At 34.5% G+C, this 17,804-nt stretch overlaps 4 protein-coding genes across 4 annotated transcripts; all 4 read left to right on the top strand.

The window, feature by feature from the left end:
* Positions 1 to 463: 463 nt before the first annotated feature.
* Positions 464 to 4,284, top strand: AT4G18150 (Serine/Threonine-kinase, putative (DUF1296); the record flags this gene model as incomplete). The annotated part of the gene is made up of 10 exons (NM_117925.5): positions 464 to 638; positions 992 to 1,035; positions 1,146 to 1,257; positions 1,367 to 1,502; positions 1,592 to 2,121; positions 2,216 to 2,557; positions 2,656 to 2,744; positions 2,850 to 2,975; positions 3,059 to 3,484; positions 3,747 to 4,284. The coding sequence occupies 10 exons, from the start codon at positions 464 to 466 to the stop codon at positions 4,041 to 4,043; spliced, it is 2,277 nt and encodes a 758-aa protein (NP_193549.5). The 3' UTR covers positions 4,044 to 4,284.
* A 1,347-nt stretch (positions 4,285 to 5,631) lies between these two features.
* On the top strand, positions 5,632 to 8,438 carry KCO6 (Ca2+ activated outward rectifying K+ channel 6). Its single transcript, NM_117926.3, has 2 exons — positions 5,632 to 7,105; positions 7,646 to 8,438. The coding sequence occupies exons 1-2, from the start codon at positions 5,949 to 5,951 to the stop codon at positions 7,797 to 7,799; spliced, it is 1,311 nt and encodes a 436-aa protein (NP_193550.1). The 5' UTR covers positions 5,632 to 5,948; the 3' UTR covers positions 7,800 to 8,438.
* A 3,028-nt stretch (positions 8,439 to 11,466) lies between these two features.
* Positions 11,467 to 13,146, top strand: WRKY28 (WRKY DNA-binding protein 28). Its single transcript, NM_117927.3, has 3 exons — positions 11,467 to 12,191; positions 12,305 to 12,448; positions 12,563 to 13,146. The coding sequence occupies exons 1-3, from the start codon at positions 11,761 to 11,763 to the stop codon at positions 12,942 to 12,944; spliced, it is 957 nt and encodes a 318-aa protein (NP_193551.1). The 5' UTR covers positions 11,467 to 11,760; the 3' UTR covers positions 12,945 to 13,146.
* A 2,397-nt stretch (positions 13,147 to 15,543) lies between these two features.
* Positions 15,544 to 17,774, top strand: AT4G18180 (Pectin lyase-like superfamily protein). The gene is made up of 6 exons (NM_001341264.1): positions 15,544 to 16,034; positions 16,137 to 16,280; positions 16,370 to 16,546; positions 16,622 to 16,911; positions 16,997 to 17,225; positions 17,310 to 17,774. The coding sequence occupies exons 1-6, from the start codon at positions 15,867 to 15,869 to the stop codon at positions 17,568 to 17,570; spliced, it is 1,269 nt and encodes a 422-aa protein (NP_001319980.1). The 5' UTR covers positions 15,544 to 15,866; the 3' UTR covers positions 17,571 to 17,774.
* Positions 17,775 to 17,804: the final 30 nt, after the last annotated feature.

The raw sequence follows: 17,804 nt of genomic DNA on the forward strand, positions 1-17,804 counted from the left end.
TTATTTTTTAAGCCTTTTTTTTAATAGAATCTCAGACAACAACTGTTTTAAACAAAATATGTAAAATTAAGCTTATTATTATCCAAAACCTATTCATGTCTTAATTGAAAATCTGCTAAAAATATATAAAGTTAATAAAAAAAGTAATTAAGCTACCAAATAATGATAATTAACACATATACCATTTTCTTTACATAACTTTCCAAAAATTTGAATTTCTTTCCTTTTTCCCGAACTCATTATTTAGTCCCAAATTCAAAAGAAATAAAATAAATAAAAAAGAGGTTTTTTTCTTCTTTTTCTTCCGATATACTCGAAGTCAATAGAACGAAAGAGATACAAACATCAAGAATCTTTATTTTGGGTTTTAGAATTGCTCGTCAAAGAATCGTGAATCTAAGAAGTTTTTGAATTCAAATCTGATTTGTGTTGTTTTCCGGTAATCCGGAGAGAGAGAGGAATAATGGGTGGTGGTGGCGGCAGCGTTAGTAACGCGAATGGAGGTGTTCCGGCGTCTTCGAGGAAGGTTATTCAGGATTTGAAGGAGATTGTGGAGTGTTCTGAGTTAGAGATTTATGCGATGCTTGTTGAGTGCGATATGAATCCTGATGAAGCTGTTAATCGTCTTCTCTCTCAAGGTTCGTTCTTCCAGCTTCAATAGCTTTTTATCTCTTTTTTAGTTTCTGGGTTTTAGCTTCGAATTTGTTTAATGGAACTTGAATAGCAAAAAAAAAATCAAAACTTCAAGGAGTTTTAATTTAACCTTGTGAAGAAATTTTTGCAATCATGTTGAATCTGTTAGAACTTCTTGTATAAGAGAATGTGTCAGAACTTTATTTGATTTCCTTAAGTTTCTTGAAATAGTAATGTTATTTTGGATTTTGTTGAATCTTTTTTGTTATCTGTTTCTGGAAATAAATATATAAATCAGTTTTTTTCTCTTTTTTTATGTTACAGTTTCTTATAATGTTGTTTCGTTAAAACTTTTCAGATACTTTTCATGAGGTGAAGAGTAAACGAGAGAAAAAGAAAGAGGTTTGTCGAATATAACATAAAACAGCTACTAGTTTAGTTACTAATGCCATATAGCTTTAGATGATTAAAATCTTTTTATCTGATTTTCATTTATTTGTCTGTTTGTTCAGACTAAAGACCATGCAGACTCCTGGACGCGTAATGTCCCGAATCGTGGAGCTAGAAGCGGTAATGACAGTTACAATACCTCTCGAGGTGGCAGAAACAAGTATAAATCTAATGGTAGTAAGATGCAAATTGTGCAAGAGATAGTTTTCTCTTTTTTCTTATGTTCGTTGTGGTTTTGGTTATCTTGAAAAATGTCTAAACTTGTTTCTGGATTTTGCTTCAGAGACAGGAAAAATTCAAGGTGTACCTGTGAATAGAAGAGAAAACGGAGCACGTAATCATTTGGCTGGATCTTCTGCATCATCTGGTTTGCTTGGACGCCTACCTGGTTTGCTTAGACGCCAACCACCATCAAACAGGTTCTTACCTTCATGTGGTCTTTTGGTATCTAATTTTCGTAACAATGTCCAATATTTTGTGTTATCTTAGTATCTCCTTTGCATTGCAGTGATCTTCCAAGCTCTAAAGTCAAGAAAGCACCAACGACCCCCAGTGATGCAGTTACTTTGTCTTCGTTGCCTTTTCCTGCGTATCAATCAGCTTGGGCTAGCGCTAACCCTGGGCAAAGAACTATGGCTGAAATTGTGAAAATGGGTAGACCTAACCTGCAGAAGAATGTCGCTTTGCCTCGTTCATCAGAGGCTCAAGAGAGCAGCAGTAAAGCCCCTTTGAAGGATGAATGCCCTTCAATTGAGAAGCAAGACGTTTCTTATCTATCATCCTCTGTCTTGAAACCATCTGCTGAATCTAAGATTTCTTCCGACCAATTTAGTGAGTCTCAACATTTGGATGAGACTCTTTTGGATGACATCCACCGCGAAACAAAAACTTATCCAACTGGGTCTCCTCCTGATGTGGATCACAATCCGCTAGCTTCAGTATCAAGCAGAAATTTGGTTGACGATGAATCTAGAGATTCCTTAGTATGTGACGATGAAAATAACAAAGCTGAAAGACATTCTTATGAGGAAAATCAAGGTGAGATATCCATATTCTCTGTGTGAGTCTTCTTTTTATCTCTTTCTTCCTCTTTGTCATGTTTTCTAATGTTTGCTTTTTCCATTATTTTCAGATGAAGATGTTTCTACTTCTGTTGCTACTGGTTTTCAGCAACTAACTATTTACAATGAAGAAGAGCAGGAAGCATTACCAAAGGAAGAAAAACATGCGGTGATAATCCCCAATCACCTGCAAGTCCATACCTCGGAATGCTTGCACTTAATGTTCGGTTGTTTTTCTTCTGGGATAGGATCTGGTCAACCTAGTGCCTTGAATGATAACTTGGAAGAACCACTAGTAGCAGAGGATGATTCATCATTCAGACATCCCGACACTAACTTCTATGGAGAAGAAGAAGCAGAACAGCCGAGAAATGCTGTTACAAATGAACAAGTGTCTTATCAAATCGATTCAAGTACCCAAAATTATAATTCTGCCACAGATTCTAAGACAGACGCAGTGCAACATGAACCGCCTCAAGAAGTCATCAATACAAGTTTTCGTCTTCCGAAGGTTACAGATTTGAAAACAACCAACTGTTCCATCCTCCATCAGAAACAAATCCTCAGAGGCAGAATCTCGATACCTACCCCAACATAATGGTAAACATCAAACACTATTCAGATTTAAAAATCTATCACACAATCGAAAAGGATCACTGAAAAGATTTTAACCATATCTACTATTTTTTTTTTCTTAATGTGCAGCAGCAAGGATATACAAGTTCGTTACCCAACACTCTACTCCCATCAGGCATTCAAGATGGAAGAGAATCTAATCTTCACTACTCGCCTTTCACAACACTATACAACACTGAAATTTCCATGGCCGAGGTAACCAAATCCCCGTTTCTCTTTCATATGATCTTATTCTAAGCTTTCCTTCAATACCATTGCTTACACAAATTTGATTGCAGGCACTAAGAGCTGCGAGTATTTCACCTCAAAACGCAATACCCAGTGCAGGACAGCAAGCAGCAACTCTTGCACAACATCTTGCCTTAAATCCCTACTCTCATCAGCCTGAGATGCCTTTAGGACATTATGGCAATTTGATAAGCTACCCATTCATGGCACAGTGTTACAACCCTTTCATGCTTTCAGCTTTTCAACAAGTGTTTCCTACTGGTAATCATCAGTCTTTAGTTGATATGCTTATGCAATACAAGACTCAAACAACCGCTCCTCCTGTTCCTCCTCCCTCTGCCTATGGGTTCGGTGGAGGCGCTGTCTCAAGTAATAACTTCCCTTTGAATCCCACAAGTGCTGCAAACTCCTACGAAGATGTCTTGAGCTCACAGTTTAATGAGAGCAACCACTTGGCATCATCTCTTCAGCAGCAGGTAAACCATGAAATTCTTCTCAGGTTTTATAATCATGTTGGTGTGTTTTGGTTCTGTTTGGTTTCCTTCCTCTGTTTAGTCAGCTGGAATTTATACTGGAGTATTCGATTTTATTTATTTTTGTTCGATTTTGGATGGGTTTGGCTCAGTTTTGAACTGTTGGATTTTAAGAAAATCGGTGCAGTTTGGTTTCTGTTATTTGTGCGTTCTCTTTTTCGCAAACCTTAACGAGTAGCTTTCTTTGTTTTGCTTTGATCTACAGAACGAAAAAACAACAGCATGGCATCAAGGACAACAAGCCAACTCGCGAGTGGTTCCAGGAAGCGGATATTACAGCTACCCTGGTCATCAGAATCAGCAGCCTCCCGGTTTCCGTCAAGCCCAACAACTGCAACATCAGCAGCAGTCGTCTCAACAACAACAACAACAACAACATTATGGAGGACATGGGTATGTGAGTCCTTACCATTCACAAGCTGTAATGTCACTAGAACATCTTCATCACCAATACCAACAACAGCAAAACGCTAGAGACGCGTCGAAACAGTCCCAACAATAGTTATGGCCCAACAACTACTGATGAAAAGCAATCCATTCAAATCCTTCTTTCCCCCTTATTTTCATCTCTCATTCCAGAGCAGCGATGGGATGATTCCGTTGTTTGAAAATGGCGTTGTGTTGTGTGTGTGTTTAAGGTTCAGGGTAGGGTCTTATGAGAGGGTTTTGTGAGAGAACCTTCAATGGGTTAACTTGTTTACTTGCTAACCTTCTTATATTACTAAAAAGAACTCTATTTTTCTTTCTTGTCTGTTTCTTATCATTTTACTTTTTAACTATTTAGTCTTGACATTCTATATCAGACCAAACTTCATAGTAAAGATTATTAAGCTTAGCATGTCCTGACTAACCTGCGTCATATTAAATAGTATGGAAAGAGAAGAAAAATTTGAAAACAGAGAAATTCAATTACTATTTACACATTTTGACGGTGTGATTATGCTAATTTATCTACTATTAAATAAGTTGTGTATAATGAAGAAAGCTAATCAAATCATGTGTTCTTTGTTTGGTACTAGTCTACTACACAATATTTAATTGGATAGTATAGTTAATAGAGAGATGTGTACTTATCTAACTCTGGAAAACCACGTCATGTGAGATTTGTTAACAAAACGACACATTTTGCCGTTTTATTTGTTTTCAGCTCCAAAAATTCAAGTCATCTCTGTGTTTAAAAATTTTAATATGAGAGAGACGCTGTACCTTTTTGTCAAACATAGTTGACACTTTAATTCGGTCGAAGTGTTTACTGGAATTCAAACTTACAACTTCGACCCCTCCATTTTAAAATTACGGTTCCCAATGGTGACGAAACCGCACGTTGCAGTACAATTTTAATACTCCCTCCATTTTTATTTAGTTGATGTTTTAGGAGAATACACATGCATAAAAAAATTATTTAACTTTTATCTATTTTAAAACTAAAATATCATCTATTATTTAATCAACCAGTAGAAAAATAATCTGCAAAAAAAAATCATTAAAATCAATAAAAATACAAATAATTTTCCATTGAAAATTTAAAACATCATTCCTTTAAAAACAAAAATAAAAGTTTAAAACATCATTACGGAAAGAGTAGTAACAAAATTTTCTGAAATTGCTAGAATTTTAGGGCCACAATCAATTGCTTCTTTTTATTTTGCTCAGTTACAATATAATAATACAATGAAAACTACATCGCATTTGATATGTAGTTAAACCGTATATCTCCATTCGGAACTTATTTATCTGATCTATAATGTCAATTAGATTTATTATTCGGAACACAATTCATATAAATGTTAGTTTTAGATAAAATTTTAGAGAAAATATGAAAGGAGCCAAACTCAATCTTAGACTTAATAAAGAGTATTTTTCCACAAATAGTTACAAGAAAACCAATTCAATTATTAGCAGCATGTGTAATGTGTGCAATCTAGTAATCTGAAATAGAATAACAAAATCGGTCTGGATATATTATTATTGAAGAAGATGCCATATTATTAATTATTATAAAAAAAAGATGCCATATTAATTTTAAAAAATAGCATGTTATATAGGTTCTTATAGTATCATATGTAAATGTTTCTTGTTTTTTGTGCAAACCGCATCAAATCATTATTAAATGAATATCAGTATATAACCTTTGATTTCTCTCTAAAAAATGTTAATAGCCACAAGAAAAACTTAAGAAAGCGCCATTTCTGCTTCTTCTTACTTCAATCCTTTGCGAGAGAGAGAGAGAGAGAGAGATAAAGTTTCTTCCTTTTTCCCACGTTTCACGTTCCTCCTCTTACCTCTTTCTCCTTCGCTTCAATCCCTTCAAGTTTCAGTCTTTAGATCAAACCAAAAAAAAAAAACGATCTTTTTCCGATAATTCAGTTAACTTCAATCGGAAAACCATTTCCAGTTTTCCGGCGAGATGGCCAACGAAGGAAGTGACCCTTTACTTCAATACATGATTAGCCCGAGATTGAAAAAACCTCCACAGCTGCTGTTTCCATTACCAGAAGACAACGAAGTTGCGATTCCGATGCCGATGACACCGTCGGAGTTCAAAGAGCGTTTAATCTTCGGACCCTTTTCATGTTCGCCGCGAGATTCGTCTCACTTCATCGATTCCATGAAACAACCGTCACCGTCGTCTTCTTCAACCGCCGTTAATAATCCTTTCTCCGATTCCTCAACCCTAGATCCTCTGCTTCCACCACCACCACCACAACCAGAGCCATGGTTGTCCGATCAAACTTCGAGTCACTGTCAAGGCCACGCTCTTCACCGATCCAAAACAGCACCAGCAATGGCTGTAATCAATGATCTTCATCACCCAATTCGTCAAAAAGATCCTACAGAGACGTCACGATCTGTAGTAAGACAAGCTTTTGCTCTTCTCGTTGTGTATCTCTCTCTAGGTGTGCTTATCTATTGGCTGAATCGTGATCACTACGTTGTGAATCAAACCCATCCTGTAGTTGATGGATTGTATTTTTGTATCGTTACAATGTGCACCATTGGTTATGGAGACATCACTCCAAACAGTGTGGTTACTAAGCTGTTTTCGATTATGTTTGTGCTTGTTGGGTTTGGTTTCATTGATATTTTGCTTAGTGGGATGGTCTCTTATGTTCTTGACCTTCAAGAGAGCTATATGTTAGACTCTGCTAAGCGGAGAGATGAGCCTGAGAAGAGGAGATCTTATATAATCGATGTCAAGAAAGGGAGAATGAGAATTAGGTTGAAAGTGGCTTTGGCATTAGGTGTTGTGGTTTTATGCATTGCTGTTGGTGTTGGGATTATGCATTTCATTGAGGAAATCGGGTGGTTGGATTCGTTTTATCTCTCGGTTATGTCGGTTACTACTGTCGGGTATGGAGATCGGGCTTTTAAGACATTGCCCGGTAGGCTTTTCGCTGCGATATGGCTGCTTGTGTCTACATTAGCTGTGGCTCGAGCTTTTTTGTACTTGGCTGAGGCGAGAGTGGATAAGAGGAATAGAGAACGGGCGAAGAAAGTGCTTTGTGAAACAATGTCTGTCTCTCAGTTTTTCGCTGCAGATATTGATAACAATGGCTGTGTGAGGTAATTTGACTCATTCCTTATCCATATTATATGCTCTGACACACTCCTTAAGGTTTTAAGAATCTTAAACTGATATCTGAATTAACTGTGTGATGCTTATGTTTGTTAAAATATCCATTGTGACATCCGTAATGTTTATGCATTTCTTAGAAGTCATCCAAAAGATTTTGTCTTTGCTATTTATTATTAGTCTTTTAATTTTCGTTTGTGTAGAGGATCTTTGAAAACAAAAACATTCATAGCTCATTAGCTAATTAGATTCTTGAAGGTGTTGGATTTCTAAGTTAATTCATATTCTGCACTTCTTCTTATGAATCTTTTTGTTCAAGAACATAGTTTGTGGTCTTAGGCTAAGTTGAAGATCTGTGAATGTGTGATGCGAAAGCATCGTGTCATTGTATGTTTTCGGCTTGATATAAAGTTTGAATGACCATGAAAGGGAGGCTTAGACGCATTTTCGGATTTAACACAGAGAAATGCTTTGCTTGTATACTCACTCAAACCTGAGATATCTTCTGGTTTTTTTCTTTGTTTTTGCAGTAAAGCAGAGTATGTGATATACAAACTGAAGGAGATGGAGAAAATAACCGATAAGGACATACTACCAATCTCCAAACAGTTTGACAAACTCGACCGATGCAGCAACGGAAAGATCACTCTTTTAGATCTCTTGGAAGGTGGCAGTGGCGATTGATCAATCCTCTGCAACTTTTTGTTTTAGCTTAGAATTACAGTTACTAATTACAACGGATCAACGATCCTAATGATGCTAATGGTGATGATGAGGAGTCCAGTCTCCAGTTTATGTAAACTGGTTTGGACCGATATTATGTCTTTGGTCTTGTCTTGCATAATTGGTTAAGCAGGATTCACTGATTCACATCACCAAAAGTTATCCTCTCCTTTCTCACCCAAGATTATGAAGAGGAATTGTGGGATTTTATCTTAACCGGTTTGATGTGTTGCCAAATGGTTATGTGATCGGTTTACTCTGGTACGATGAGATTTTGATGACCCCCTGTAATTTTTGCAGATATATGGGCTCAAGCCTCAAGGTATATAAATTTGGTTGGATAAGGTTTGATCCAAATTTGTTGGTCCAGTATGCAAATAAAACTGTAACTTTCAAGTTCCAATCTAAAATATGTAAATTCGAATTTCTTATCAACAGTTTTAAAAGAGTTTTACTGATACATCATCAGCTTTTTCATATTAGTTCTTTTCCAGTTAAAGAGAATTTCAATTCGCATTGTAATGTAATCGACCATGTATAGTTACTCAACATATTGATGTCCTAATATCAATACCAATTAATGAAAAATTTAGTCTTTTCGGTTATTTGTTTTTAAATGCATTTTCTTATTCTTGATAATCTATACACAAATATCATATATATTAAATTAATCAGCTGTAACAACTCAAATTTCAGAAAGAGGATAACGTGTGTGAAAGAACAGAAAATACAAGAGATTCCTTTTTATTCATATATATTTTATATATACTAACATGAATAATAATGATAAAAATGTCACACATGACAAACCTAACAACAAACCTGCCCCAACTATTCTATTCCAAAGCTAAAGTCAACAATTTCACTCTCTTTCTTTTTATTCTTCTTTACGTTAAATTGAAACTTAAATAATGTAATAATTATGTGTTTACTAGAAAGTAGAAATAAATTTCATAATAATATCTTTATATGTTAGGCACAAATCCCCAAAAATAGGTCAGACATTTCAACTGCAGACAGATACAGTTATGTATACGTGTAATTGTAAGCTAATGTTTTTTTTTCACTTACAGGTTACAAATTACATAGAGGTCCACGGTCTAACTTTGGGTAATTTAAATGTGGGGCTTATGGATAAGACAACGCAAACGATTAGGCACCAATTACGGCGTTTAGTTTCTGCCTAAATTAAAACTATAAATGTGTATTAATATATATCTTAGTATGCATTAATGTGGTTAGGTACGAGAAACAGATTCATATACCACCATTATGGCATTATTATAGTATGCAATAGAAGATTGAATATATATTTGACTTCGAAGATTGAATTTTTTTTGGTTTAGAGATTATTCTATTACTCATATGGAATCTGATAAGAGTTGCTGTTTCTCTTTCCCAAATTAAAGTATGTATACGCCTTGATGTTCTTGGTCAAATGTGAATGGTTAATGTCTCTTTTGGTTCAAAGAGAATTATTCGGTCTTCTTAATTATTTCGACCAAAGATTACTAGATTGGTATTGATTTTCTCGAAAACGTTTTTCATCGTAGTTTGTTTTGACCAAAAAGCGTTAAAAACATGGAAATTATTATGCCCTTCTTTCATTGATCAAATTTTTATATACCAAAGCCATAGTATTTTGATTCATTCCAATATTTTATACTGAGTATCACTGAGACACTGACTATATATATGTATGTATTCTCGCGCTATCCGTAATATGCTAGGTAATATAGCAGTGATTATTAAACGCATTAAGATCATCATACGTAATTCACGATAATTTGTAATCCAAAAACTTAGGTGTGACCAAAAAAAAAAAAAGAGTTGAATCCTTCACCTACCAAAAAAATGGATTGTGACCAAAAGACCATGACATATCAAATTTTTAGTGATTAAACCGATTTCTTCCAAGATGCTAGTATTTGTTTTTATCTTGCCATATTTTAGTGATTTTTCATAGTAGTAAATATATCACTTTGACCACATTTAAAGTTGATGTATGTCCCCTTCGCATTTGTCATGTCGGTTAGGCATTATATGTCTCCTTTTTTCCTGATCATATGCTCCTATCAATTTCTACAAACTCATGAAAACGATTACTAGCTATATAAATCAAGCATAGGGTTCATAACATGCAACTTTAATTCCCCACAATTATCGCAAATAAAATTGTATATAAAGGGTTTATCGTAATTATCATAATGTTAACATTTTCATAATATAGATACTTTTGGTTTGACCATCTTTTCCTTAATATAAGTTAATAAATTAAGATGCTCTTTTACTTGCAAACAGAAAGTTCTAATGTGAAAAAGAAATTGTTATTGCGTAATCATGATCTCACTTATCCGTCAGCATAAGTAACGATCCACTCCACATAGCTACGTCACTTAAAGTCCCATAGTAACTAATTTTCTTTGAATGTTATAGCAAATTATTAGCAATGTATGATTCTTTGGGTCAAATCTTACACTAAAAACATGAAAATAATTTGAATATCAAGAGATTCATATATTCATATTTTATAACCAAAATATGTAGGGTCTAAATTATTGCTTCTTGACTAGGAATTACCTATGAATAATTATTAAGGTTCGTGAAACAGTGAGGGAAAAAGAAGAAGAAGAAGAGAAGACAGTCTCTAGCACGTGCCAGGTCATGTGTCGGCGACGGTCAAATGCCGGTGCAAGTGTTTCCACGTGGCAGCCTAATACTCCCAAAATATAATCTTTTGTTTTCGTAAACTTTTTTCCCTTTGAATCTTTGACTGCCTCTTACTGCATTCTTCACACCAAACGACCGGCCGGTGACTGAGTGTTTCCGGTTTCCGGTAACACATAGTCTTCGCTGACTAAGACTCCTTCAATAACGTCGTCTTCTTCCACGCGCCGTTTAGTCGTAGCGCGTGTTATCAAGCCCGTCCACTATATATGCCACGTATAGAGTGGGGAAGAAAATGAAGGTGAGAACTTTTCATGTCCTACTTTTTGGCCCCATAAAAAAGGCAGCACACAAAAATAACCCAAAATTTATGCATGTTTATCAAATGTGGAAAAATAAAAGTAGAATTTTAGGAAATTTATACGAAGATACAATGCAAAGACTCGAAGAAATGTATTTAGTGGTATAGAAATACTTGCAAGTAAGCATATTCTGAATTAAAAATATAGAAGCTTAAGTATGTTTCCTCACTAGAAGCCAGTTTTGCAGCTCTATTTTTGTCAACTTAGCTTTACGTAAAGTTCTTATTGCCCGAAACCAAAAAGTCATTCAAAAGGCATAACATGATATCACAAATAAAATTATCATCTACTTCTATATCTTATTTCTTGAATATATATATATATATATATACCTATCTATTAAGTTGCTTATCGTTCACATTATTAATTTATAATTAACTTTATGTACATTTGACTGATAAACATTAAAAAGACTTATTTGAACCTTTTTGTATATGAATTCAAAATTATACTGATAAAATAACGTGAGGAAGAAATATTATGAAAGCTTTTAACATATAAATTAATTTGCATAGGAAAAAATTACACAACTTAAATTGAGATTAGTTAAGAAACAAGAAAAAACAAAGTTGATAGAAAAATAAAAGTATTAACACGACTTTGGATTCACACACGTACCATTGAATTATATCTCAATACACTTTTACTTAATTAACTTATTTCCAAACCAAGTAGCCAAAATCATATTATTCTTCTCTCTCTTCCTTTTTTGAGTTTCAAAATGCATAAATACGAGAACGAGAGACGAAGACCAAATTAAAGTCCAAGCACCAATCTAGACCTCTTAGGAAAAAAACCTAAAAACCTAATCCCCAAACCTAAAAGGCTTATCTCATCTCTTCTTCTTTGTCTTCTTTACTCTTTTTTTACCTCTCTCTTCATTGTTCTTCACCATGTCTAATGAAACCAGAGATCTCTACAACTACCAATACCCTTCATCGTTTTCGTTGCACGAAATGATGAATCTGCCTACTTCAAATCCATCTTCTTATGGAAACCTCCCATCACAAAACGGTTTTAATCCATCTACTTATTCCTTCACCGATTGTCTCCAAAGTTCTCCAGCAGCGTATGAATCTCTACTTCAGAAAACTTTTGGTCTTTCTCCCTCTTCCTCAGAGGTTTTCAATTCTTCGATCGATCAAGAACCGAACCGTGATGTTACTAATGACGTAATCAATGGTGGTGCATGCAACGAGACTGAAACTAGGGTTTCTCCTTCTAATTCTTCCTCTAGTGAGGCTGATCACCCCGGTGAAGATTCCGGTAAGAGCCGGAGGAAACGAGAGTTAGTCGGTGAAGAAGATCAAATTTCCAAAAAAGTGTAAGTCATAACTCTATAGGAACTTTTATGCAAAACATTGAACATCATTTGATCTCTTCGTTTAGGAATTTAGTCTAGCATGTGTATTAATTTTATAGTGTATTATTTTTCAGTGGGAAAACGAAAAAGACTGAGGTGAAGAAACAAAGAGAGCCACGAGTCTCGTTTATGACTAAAAGTGAAGTTGATCATCTTGAAGATGGTTATAGATGGAGAAAATACGGCCAAAAGGCTGTAAAAAATAGCCCTTATCCAAGGTAACTAAACTTTCCCTTTTTATTTTTTGAAATTGCTAGGCTTGTGAAAATTTGTGTTTAGAAAAATGCGACCATTATAGTGTAACTGATAATAGCCAATGGAAACGAAAATAGGAGTTACTATAGATGTACAACACAAAAGTGCAACGTGAAGAAACGAGTGGAGAGATCGTTCCAAGATCCAACGGTTGTGATTACAACTTACGAGGGTCAACACAACCACCCGATTCCGACTAATCTTCGAGGAAGTTCTGCCGCGGCTGCTATGTTCTCCGCAGACCTCATGACTCCAAGAAGCTTTGCACATGATATGTTTAGGACGGCAGCTTATACTAACGGCGGTTCTGTGGCGGCGGCTTTGGATTATGGATATGGACAAAGTGGTTATGGTAGTGTGAATTCAAACCCTAGTTCTCACCAAGTGTATCATCAAGGGGGTGAGTATGAGCTCTTGAGGGAGATTTTTCCTTCAATTTTCTTTAAGCAAGAGCCTTGATCGATCATTGTTATAACTACATATATTATATATATTGAGAGAGAGAGGTAGAGAAAAAAAAAACTTATATGTAACTTAAGATCTTATTTTGTCTCTCTTATTTGCATGTACATATTTTTTCATGAAAGAATGAGACAGTTGGGCTTGCTTATATATTTGATGATGTTTAATGTGTTACCGTTGGATACATATTTTCGCTTCCATTTTGTGAAATTATATTTTCTTCTTTTGGTTAGTTTTTTACATTATGATATTATGCTGTGTAATTTGTACTATCATATGTAGAAGCGAAAAAGACATAACTCTAGCTAGGAGCCTACGATTGATCTCCCAAATGTTGATTATAATATATACATATGCTTTTGGGAAACTTAAGTATTAAATTGACAAGTTCAAATGGTCAACTTCTTACTGATTTATATCTTAATAATCAAAAATTACAAAAAAAAGTTACAAGCTCATATGTGATGAAGAAATTAGAATCGGAAATTTAATGTAAGGGTGTTGATATAAAAGGTTCAAGTTGTAGACGACGAATATCTATGTGTGTGAACAAGTAAAGAAAAAACAAAACAAGTTGAGATCTAACCTTGTGTCCTAAGAGAATGGACCCGAATAAAAGATTTGACTGCTTCTGCTTTCTATCTTATCCACACACACATGGAAACATAGACTGTGGACCAATAATATTACCCCTACCATCAAAACTGAAAACAATGTTTTAATTCAAAAAACGAAAAATAAAAAGAAAATACTAAACAATAATAAAATTATATATCAAATCTCAGATTTATAAAGAGTGAATGAATTACAAAAAAAATTTGAAGGAACGAGAAGGATGCGAAGAAGAACCTTAGAAAAAGATCTCTTTATATATTAACTTGTAAATGTGTTTGTGCAAATGAAAGTATAGGCAACAAAGTAATAGTGGATTCTCTATATATAAGTATTTTATGAGGAACAAGAGGACCAAATTTCTGAATTAATAAGCAATACTATTATTTGGGAGCGCATTTGTGTCATATACCAAAGTCATTGAATTTAGCTGAAACTTGAAATCATGAGATGAACGAGTCATGAGATCATAGAACATGTGGATTTCTGAAATTTCAACATGCGCGCTCCAATGTAACTTCAGTTTCCTATTTGAAAACTATTCTTAAATTTTGAAATTCAACTGATATGTCCAATCTCGAATCTTTTCATTATCAATTATCATACTCAATTTGTATTAAATCACTTCAAATACAGTAGTTTTTTTTTTTTTAGTTTAAAGACGTTTCTTAAAGGTTTTAAATGTTATGACACATTCACAATTATCATCACTGGTAAAATTTGCATTGGAGTGTTCTTGGAAAACATTCTTTCAATATAGTCATAAAATTACGTTTGACATATAATTCTTACAAACCTAAGGTATATTCGCAAAAATGTTATAGCAACTTTGAGAAAACATATTAAATATATACATAAATCCTTTCTATGTTCTAGATTTTGACTAAATATGTACATGTTTTGACTGAAGAATGATTTGGCCTACACAGATAACTATTAAAATGATCATATACCAAGTCAAATCATATATTGAATCATACGGGAAATCCATTTGACACAAATCTGTATTAGATGGAACATTTATTTTAGTATTTTCATATTATTTTGCTTATAAAAAGAAATCTCGGTGATAATGATTTTGGTTTTGTTTTCGGGGTCGTTATCAAATTCACCTAACAAAAACAAAAAAGGAAGCCAGAATGTTAGAAAGAGAAGCAAAGTTATAAAAGATCTTCCGGGAGAATCAAGTAATTGCCAAACCCCCTAGTCCCTAGACAACTACAATCATATGACAAACATTATATTATTTTAGAAAATACATACAAAAGCTCCGTTTTTAAATTGAAAAATAAGCTTATATCTAAAGAAAGATCAATTTATTACGTCAATTTTAAGAAGAATTTTAAGCATATTCTAATGGTGGAATATCATCTTTCAAATACTTCCCAAACACCAAATCTAGGCATCGAAACCGTTGTGGACGTGTAGATATCATTTGTAATCTATTGCCAATGACCGATTGATTGTATCATCATCAAAATGAAAAATGCGTGGATATTGTAAAAATAAAAATTTTAGTTGACAAACTCATGTCATGCGACATAACTCATTGGGTCAGGCAAAATACTACATTCGAATCCAAATCTGGCAATTATAGCTAGCACTATTCCTTGTATCAAACCGGTAATAAAGCTAGAGGTAAAGTTGGCAAACATAGATAGTTTATAAACAACTATGCTTTCGGATATCATTGGTCTTCTTTTTGACTTACATTCATATTATATAATGTTGTTGCAAGTATATGATATGTTTCGAATGAAAAGAAAAAAAGTTTCGAATGACCAATCTTCTCTTCTCGATCAATAATTGGATTTTGCTGGTAAATGAATTATTTACTATATATCTTCTTTGATACGTCTCTTCTTATTTAAATGACATAAAACAAATACAATAATCCAAATTTTAGGCACGTCAACATTATTAACTCTTAAGTGGACATAAATAATCTCACTCTTGACGGTCTTTCAAAGGTATTGTATTAGCATGAAATTCTATATTAATTCTTAACATTTACCTTTATCTTGTTTTTGTTCCTAAGAACGTTTTCTAAAATTCTCCAAAATGGGCCCAAAAGTATGAAATCCAAATTGAGCCCAAAGTTGTGATCCAGTGAAACGATAAAGCTCTCACGAGGTTCAAGCTCCCACAAGCTCAGATCGTGGGCGGTAAAAGAAACGGTTAACTAATTGTAAAAAATGATTTTTTTTTTTCTACTTCACTAAAATATTACAGTTTTTTTTAGCAAAAGTAAAAGTTTCGAGAAACTCTGAAAAAGCAGTTTTCAATCTTAGGAGCAGTGTATGTGTCATGTACATCGAGATGGAGAATTTTCGTTACCTGAAATTTTTCTTCTTCTTCATCTTTGTAATATTATCTCCTTCTGAAGCAGGAAATATAGTAGACAAAAGCTCTGTTTTCCTTGTTGATGTCCGTAGCTTTGGTGCTCGAGCTAATGACCACAGAGACCACACCAAGGTTTTTTTCAAACAACATTAGATCTGTGTTTTTTGTTTTTGTTTTTGGTAGATTCATCTGTTTAGTTACAATAAATCAGCTAATAACTTGATGTTTTAAAAGGCCTTTGTAGCAGCATGGGACAAAGCATGCAAATCATCTTCAAGCTCTGTGAATCTTATAATCCCAAGAGGTGAATTCTCTGTTGGTTCTCTCAGATTCTCTGGTCCTTGCACTAATGTATCCAATCTCACTGTCCGAGTTAAGGTAGTTTTATCAACACTCTCCAAAATCTGTCTTTGTTGCGTTGTGTGCTTGATTTAATGCTTTCTTTCTGTCCACGTAACTGAAATTAGGGTCATCTCAAGGCATCAACTGATCTGTCAAAGTATAGATCAGGCGGTGGTTGGATTCAGTTTGGATGGATCAATGGCTTAACTCTTACCGGAGGTGGAACATTTGACGGTCAAGGCGCTTTAGCTTGGCCGTTTAATAACTGTACTTCTGATTCTAACTGCAAACTCCTTCCAACTGTGAGATTAACTCTACAAACATTGAATTTGATCTTAAGGTTTTCTCCTTTTTTAAAGTATATTAATTGATTTCAGAGCTTGAAGTTTGTGGGGATGAACAGAACAGTTGTGAGAAGGATAAGCTCAGTGAATAGCAAGTTCTTTCATATAGCATTAGTAGAATGCAGAGACTTCAAAGGGACAAGACTCAACATCACTGCTCCTTCTGATAGTCCAAATACAGATGGTATACATATCGAACGCAGTTCGAATGTGTATTTCTCGCGTTCACATATCGCAACTGGAGATGATTGTGTCTCGATAGGACAAGGAAATTCTCAGATTACAATCACAAGTATCAAATGTGGACCAGGACATGGTATCAGGTAAAAATATAACAGAACCGCTTCTTTTTTTTGGTCTGTTTCTGCTGTTGAGTTTATTAAACGGTTTGATTTCTTGCGTTTCAAGCGTTGGGAGTTTAGGGAGATATCCAAATGAGAAAGATGTTAATGGACTGGTGGTGAAGGATTGCAAGATAAGCGGTACGACGAATGGGATAAGGATCAAAACTTGGGCTAATTCTCCTGGTCTAAGTGCTGCTACCAACATGACTTTTGAGAATATTATTATGAACAATGTGACTAATCCAATCATCATTGATCAGTCTTATTGTCCTTTCTCTTCTTGCATTTCAAATGTGAGTCTTCTTTAACACTCAAATAAGATTTTTTTACTGAAATGGGTATGAGAGATTTGTTTTTGATATATTTTGTTGTTGTAGGTACCTTCAAAGGTTGAGCTGAGTGAGATATACTTCAAGAATATAAGAGGGACATCATCTTCACTGGTCGCGGTGCAGCTGCATTGTAGCAGAGGAATGCCATGTAAAAAAGTGTACTTAGAGAATGTTCATCTTGATCTTTCTTCGTCTGATGGAGGAAGAAAACAGAGTAGTAACAGAGGAAATGAAGCTGTCTCTTCTTCTTGTAGAAACGTTAGAGCTAATTACATTGGGACTCAAATCCCACCTCCATGTCACTAATCATCATCATCATCATTACTATCGTCAATTCATCATTTTGAAGTTTATCTAGTACTTAAACTTTTGTGCTTTCTTTTTGGACACGTTATCTTCATATGGTCATATTAAGTTTGCTACTTTTGTTGTCTATAGATAAAGTGCTACTACGCTAAGGAATATTTTTGGCTAAATAATAAAAGAAATATGACAAGAAAAAACTGGTTGGTAATAAAAATTTAAATTTGGTTCGTGTTT

Source organism: Arabidopsis thaliana, chromosome 4 (genome assembly GCF_000001735.4).
Source record: "Arabidopsis thaliana chromosome 4, partial sequence".
NCBI classification, from domain to species: Eukaryota; Viridiplantae; Streptophyta; class Magnoliopsida; order Brassicales; family Brassicaceae; genus Arabidopsis; species Arabidopsis thaliana.